This window comes from Theobroma cacao, chromosome 6, assembly GCF_000208745.1.
Source record: "Theobroma cacao cultivar B97-61/B2 chromosome 6, Criollo_cocoa_genome_V2, whole genome shotgun sequence".
Lineage (NCBI taxonomy): Eukaryota > Viridiplantae > Streptophyta > Magnoliopsida > Malvales > Malvaceae > Theobroma > Theobroma cacao.
The window spans coordinates 15,905,602-15,912,124 of NC_030855.1; the positions used below are offsets into that span (position 1 = coordinate 15,905,602).

Sequence of the window (6,523 nt, forward strand, 5' to 3'; positions counted from 1 at the left end):
GCTCGTTTGTCACATTCACTTCAGGGAATGGACATTATGATTTTTCATTAATAGCTATATAATAGCAAATTCACTTTCCAACCAAGGGATAGAATATAATATATACTATATGATAGTAAAATTCATATTCAGGTTGATTTGAAGAGAATAGAAATGCTAAAGAGATATCAAGTCATTTACTTGATTTTGTTACAACCAAAACTTAAAGATCAACCATTGAAATTCTTTCACAACTTGAGATGATGAAAACAAAATAATAGCAACACTTACCTGATTTGCTAAAACTATAAATCAAAACCGAATCTTTGAAATCCTTTTGAAGCTTGAAGATGATGAAAACAAAATAATTCCAAAATCGTGCTGATAACGTGTTATGAAAAATAACTTAAAAGAACAACTAAAGATAACTTGAAAGAATAATTAAAGAGAAGAAAGAAACTGTTTAGGGGGAGAAAAGAGATCTTATTGAAGTGTATATTTACAAATGAAGTAAAGGGGTCTATTTATAGGCTAACAACCCCTAGAATCATAGTCCTAATCTAATTCTATATAAGAGTTCAAATCATATTACATTTCTTGTATCTTGTCTTTTAGTTGTTTGACTTGGTCTGCACTTCTTGAATCATAATATAATGGACATTCACATATTTATTCATAACAATAAATTAAATATTCAAATTTATTGTCATAAACTTTACAAGGGCACCATAGTAATATAAGTAATTTTGATTTTTAATTTAATTTTTCATTAATTAATGATAAGTTATGTAACTTGTCTTGAAATTATAGGTTCAATCTTGAAAATTTTAAAAAGAGTTGTATTTTCTATTGGAACTTATCTCAAAATTAAAAGTCACTCTCATATATATATATATATATATATATATATATATATATATATATATTAAATCCAATAACAATTAGTATATCTTATTAGCAAAAATTTTATAATAACATTGTTTTAGAATTAAAATTTTGTAACATTCTTATAAATAATTCCTAGAATTCGTGCACATCCACTGTGTGTGAATAAAAAAGAAGAAAGTGAGAGAACAGTTTTTGTGGAGCAAACAAAGGTAGGTTTTTTTTCTTTTTATGTGTATGTCAAATAAAAGAAAAAAGCACAATTAATAAAAAATAATTTTAAAAAATTTTATATGGTGTTTAATTATTATATAAAATTTTTATGTAATTTAATTAAATTTGATCATCTAAATTGGTATCACTTGACTCACAATGTCAAACTCAACAATTGATTTTAATAACAGTATCAATTACTATTTCTTCCATTACCCTTAATCTAAATCCATCTTTAGGCATANATAAAATTTTTATGTAATTTAATTAAATTTGATCATCTAAATTGGTATCACTTGACTCACAATGTCAAACTCAACAATTGATTTTAATAACAGTATCAATTACTATTTCTTCCATTACCCTTAATCTAAATCCATCTTTAGGCATACTATTTTATCTCTCAAAATGATGGTACTAAAGTTTAATAGCTTCCATTGCCCTAGTCTAAATCCCTCTTATAACCCATTTGATTGAAATGGGCATACTTTTTATCTCTCCAAGTGATGGTATTTAAGTCTAATAGGTTCCATTGCCCTACTCTTCCAACCCATTGAATTGAATTCACATGCTTTTTCTCTCTCAAAGTGATGGTATTTAAGTCTAATAATAGCTTTCATTGCCCTTACTTTAAATCTATCCCAAACCATTTGATTAAATTGGCATACTTTTTATCTCTCAAAGTGATGGCAAATGGGACAGAGAATCAAGCAAATAACATACAATTCAAGCTATATAATTTTAAGTATGGGCAATATTTTACAGATTTTGAGACTTTATTCTCACTTGGATTGAAAATGTTATAATTTGTCTGCCTAAAATCGCATACTAGCAATCCAGTCTCCTCAAACTAAAGCCTTCTACACTAACATGTCCCTTGGTGGCAAATTTAGTCTTAATTAATATCTATTTTTTTATAAAAGATTAATAAAATTTATAAAAAGTATAAACTAGTTTAAGAAAAAAATTAAAATAATACTATTACCAACGGAAAATTCCTTTGAAAACTTTATTGAGCTTCAAAATTTTTTGAGTCTTTAAACTTTTCGACGGATTTCCAATAAAAAATCTTCCGTTGGAAAATTTCAACGAAAATCTGTTGGAAATTCTGTCTAAAAAGGTGGTGGCTGAATTTTTTTTTTGTCAAAAAAAAATTTTTCAACGGATTTCCAACAAATTTTTTTCGTTGAAAATCTATCGAAAATCCATCGAAAAAATTAGTTGAAATTTTTGTTAAAATTTCGTTGAAAATCCGTTGGAGATTTTCGACTGAAATTTCCAATGGAATTTTTTCCGTCGGGAAAAAACTGTTTTCTTGTAGTGTTATTATTTGGATATTTATTTTTAGTTTCAATTTTGGTTAATAATTTTTAGTTAATTAATTTAGTTATTTGATTTTGATTGTTTGGATAAGATTAAATTGTTCTAATTTTAATACTTAGTAAAATTTTAGATTAATTTTCTATAAAATCGATACTCTGCTTGCTTATATACTATTTATTTGATACGTATACTTATGTAATAAAATTTTAATTGATAGTAACTCAAGGCTGACAATGATCAAGGTTGAAATTAAAGGCAATGGGATATTCTTAAATTTATTAGAAATCATGTTTCAAGAAAGGCTAAGATATTATCTAAGTTGCATAAATCATCCGAAGATTACTAGAACGGATAGTATCCTTAGTTGAATGATGCTTCACAAGCTTAAGCATCACATGAAGTAAGAAGGCAAGGTTAGATCGAGTTACAGTCTAGTAAGGCAATTCTAAGCTAACTAAAACAAGTTTGAAAAGTTGAATTTTTTAGATTTTCAAGCTTCAAGGCAAGGTTGGATCGAGTTTTCAGTATAATAAGGCAACTCTAAGCTAACTAAAACAAGTTTGGAAACTTGAGCTTTTCATATTTTAAAGCTTCAAGAGTCAAGTCATTAATTAAATGTTTGCTAACTTAACACATTTCCTTTTCTTGTGTCTCTTTTGTAGGTTCGAGATTTCAAGAGGTCATGAAAAATTTATCAACCCACCTCCAGCATTTTTCAGGATAGTAGAGGAGTTGGGCGATTGCAAGTTACACGTAGCAAGACCTAAGGATCCTTCAACCTACAATAAAATACAAGTTTTCAAGAAGAAATAAGGGTTCCAGAAACTAAACTCCACATTTAACTTCCTTTACATTTTTTAAGTTTTTCTTTAGTTTTCTTGGCTTTAGCTTTAGTTCTAGTTTTTTTTTTTTTTTTTGAAAGGTGCTTCAGTTCTAGTTTAATTCTTAGTTTTGATAGTTTTAATCTTTCAACTTGTATTTTCTCATCTCTTTCGTAGTTATCAGAGGTGAGAATCATTAAGTTATTTGATCTAAGTTAGTTTGTCATCTTTTTTGTAAAATTTGTCTCAACAGTTCTACACCACATTGTGAATGTTTTGGCTTCATTTTATTTTAGCTTTTGTTGCTTGTTTTTCGTAAGTATTTGTTTCCAATTCTTAAAATATTGCAAAATATTATAAATGGGAAAGTTTACAATTTTAATTAATAAAAAATGCATAAATACTTAAAATATAAGAAATACAAAAGTAAAATAGCACATTTTTATATATTTGATCGTAATTACAGTTATAATTTTTAATTATTTCACAATAGAATTTTCTTTTTGTATCCAAACATATATTTTGCCTTAATTTAATTTTAAACCTAAAAACAAATAGTAAAAACAATAACAAGACTGAGTGTTATTTATTGTTCGTGCATGTCAGGCTTTTGGCGCCCCTTTAATTTATAGTTTGTCGGCAGATAGATTTTGGCCTCCAAGCGGTCCTTGCCCCTGCAAGTTCCGGTCCACTCTCAAGACGGAGGACGTGTTCTAATTCAATTTCTTGATTGTTCGTTGAGAGACCAGTTTCCTTGGTAACAACTCTGGATAAAGATTGAATCACATCATCTTTCAAGCACTCCTTTCGGTACTGGAGACTTACTCTAGAAAGCTCATGGCTATGTATAAGAGAGGTAGGAGTACCCTGAAAAACAGTGTAATTAATTAGAGGTGAGTATTTGCCAACAATTAATGCAATGATAATGTTTATACAACGTATGCTTCAATATTTTTTTCCCTGTGCTAAAATAGTTGAAATCCAAAAAATGGAGAGACAAAATTAATAGTATGATGTATAAATAATAAAAATTAGAATATCTTAACCTTGGTGATGTATACAAGCTAGGTATGCTAATAAGTGGGAAAAGGTGTACATATAGGGGAGGTGTAATGGTTATTTTGTAGGCATTTGGATGTAACAAGTTTTCTGCCTATATTCGGAGTTAAAGATTTCAAGCAGCATTATGTACTCTAATCATTACATTAATACAAATACTCAATTGGCCTTTCAAAAAAAAATGTTTGTTAAGTTAAATTGGTAGGAAAACCCTATAAATTATAAAGCTATAGTTCCAAAAATAGCCTCTTAATTAATTAGGATTTTTATCTCAGTTTTGGAAAGAGAAAATTTTTGTGGCCTTACACTTTTGTCTTTCATTATTTGTGCCACCTAATATGATAAAATTTCATTGGTTTATCTTAAATTTAAATTGTCCAATTAAATTTTGCCACATCAGGAAGGACGAATAGTAAAAATTCAAGCCTAGAGTCAAAGAGCATTAATCAAGATAATAGCTCAAATAGAGGCTAGATATGGAGTGAATGACGAACGTTAAAGAGTGGAGACTTTATCATTTTTTGAAACTTATTTTTCAATAAGTAATACCCACTCGAGTTATAATTTGAAGGCAATGAATTTATATTTGCTAAAAATTATTGGTAAATAAGATAAATAAATAATCACCAGGCATGGCATGAGTACCTTCAAACGGGGTAAAGAATTTGGAAAGGCGATCTTACCTCCAAAATCCAGTCAAGATACTTTGCATTGTTTACATGGTAATTGAAATCCAGGTCATGCCAACAGGACTGCATATTTGGGGAATGATCAAAAAAATTAAACATAAAAAAGACATCCTTGATTAGCATATATATATATATATATATATATATATATTACTTAAACCGATTGATCACATATGGCAACACACAACGTTACTTACAGTCAATCCGGTTCGGATGTTATCCATTTTCCCAACTTGGGGACATAAAATTTTGTCAGCTTCGAAGAGAGGCTCAGCGTCTGTCGTAAGATAAGGCTTTAGCTCCTGTTTGACTTCCTCCGGAAACTTGCATGTTTTTCTTGTTTTCTTATTCATCATCACAGCTAAGCTGCACATAGCCAACAGCACAAGGCAATGCAAATAAGCATTCAGGGACATTGAAGCTATAAAAATATGCATGTTAACTAATAATATACAGATCATTAGGGCAACATATTTAACCATGATGCTCGAACTAGAGTTTCGCCTGTCTTGCTGTCATTGACAATCCATTCCAAACGCAAACCAGTCCTTCCTGATGTATAGATCCGGTGGTATATCTGGACAACATCAGCCCTTCAAAACACAAAGGCCTCGTCATCCACCCGTAATTTCTCTTCAAACATGATGTTATTTCCAGTTAAACAATTAACTTCGAACTAAACTTATCTATCTGCATCAACGTAATAATAACTCCGTAAAGAATGGTTTAATTTGACTTACCAAGAAGGATAGCGATCCACCTCAATACACATGCCACGGAATATCCATAGCAAGTCCCTTTTAATCATCTCTGGCGTTACACCTACAAGGGAATCGCTTGACATCCCCATCTTCTTTCTATGGTTAAGTGATGACTCCTATACAAGAAGAGAAAAGGCAAGAGGGGAGACCAACAAATTATCAAATACAGTAAAGTACTGTAAATTTTTTATTATAATCAGCTCTAGTGGAAATTAAGATTATGAAACCTGCAAATAATTCATTATAGCCCTTGCTGAAACTTTGTACTCAGAGTCTATCTCGAATGACCTAATGGAAAAATTCTGCTGGAAAACCAGTCCGTCATTTATCAATCTTCCTTCCGTTGTCAGGTGTTCCATTGTTGCTGCAAATTAAAGATTCTAGTCACGTGTTCATATCAAAACGATATAGGCTTTCTACCATTCAAGCTAAAAGATAGAAGAAGAAAAACATTATGGAGGAGTAATTCGTACCGGGTGGTGAAGTCATCATTTCCTCATCCTTCAGGCTTTCTATCATTGATGTTGCTCTACTGTCATTAGTAAGCAGTGCTTGAGCCTGCAATTTGACCTTCAAACTACTGTCTCGAGTAAACTTAACCATCTTTCCATTCGTATTTGAACTTCTATCGATTTGTTGCAAGCAAATCTTTGATTTATTCGTTGAATTCCAGGATGAGGGAGAGGTCGCCATGAAGAACTTCGATGTCATAATGTTTGAAGATGCTGCCATAATAGTTAGATGGAAACACTGAACTTGGTGAATATTGGAAGCTGCAGATGTGATCAAACCT

General features: G+C 30.3%; 1 protein-coding gene across 1 annotated transcript; it reads right to left on the minus strand.

Moving 5' to 3' along the window:
* Positions 3,738 to 6,523, minus strand: LOC18595859 (palmitoyl-acyl carrier protein thioesterase, chloroplastic). The gene is made up of 7 exons (XM_007023975.2): positions 6,204 to 6,523; positions 5,958 to 6,094; positions 5,710 to 5,846; positions 5,449 to 5,562; positions 5,167 to 5,335; positions 4,964 to 5,032; positions 3,738 to 4,088 (listed from the first exon to the last, which is right to left on the minus strand). The coding sequence occupies exons 1-7, from the start codon at positions 6,460 to 6,462 to the stop codon at positions 3,843 to 3,845; spliced, it is 1,131 nt and encodes a 376-aa protein (XP_007024037.2). The 5' UTR covers positions 6,463 to 6,523; the 3' UTR covers positions 3,738 to 3,842.

Bases quoted from the DNA above. Each gene is read 5' to 3' on its own strand.
- LOC18595859 (XM_007023975.2), bottom strand. From the start codon at position 6,462: ATGGCAGCATCTTCAAACATTATGACATCGAAGTTCTTCATGGCGACC. The intron at 5,563-5,709 runs GTAAGTCAAATT...TGTGTTTTGAAG, and splicing joins GTGGATCGCTATCCTTCTTG to GGCTGATGTTGTCCAGATAT. The intron at 5,336-5,448 runs GTTAAATATGTT...GGCTATGTGCAG, and splicing joins ACTCTAGTTCGAGCATCATG to CTTAGCTGTGATGATGAATA.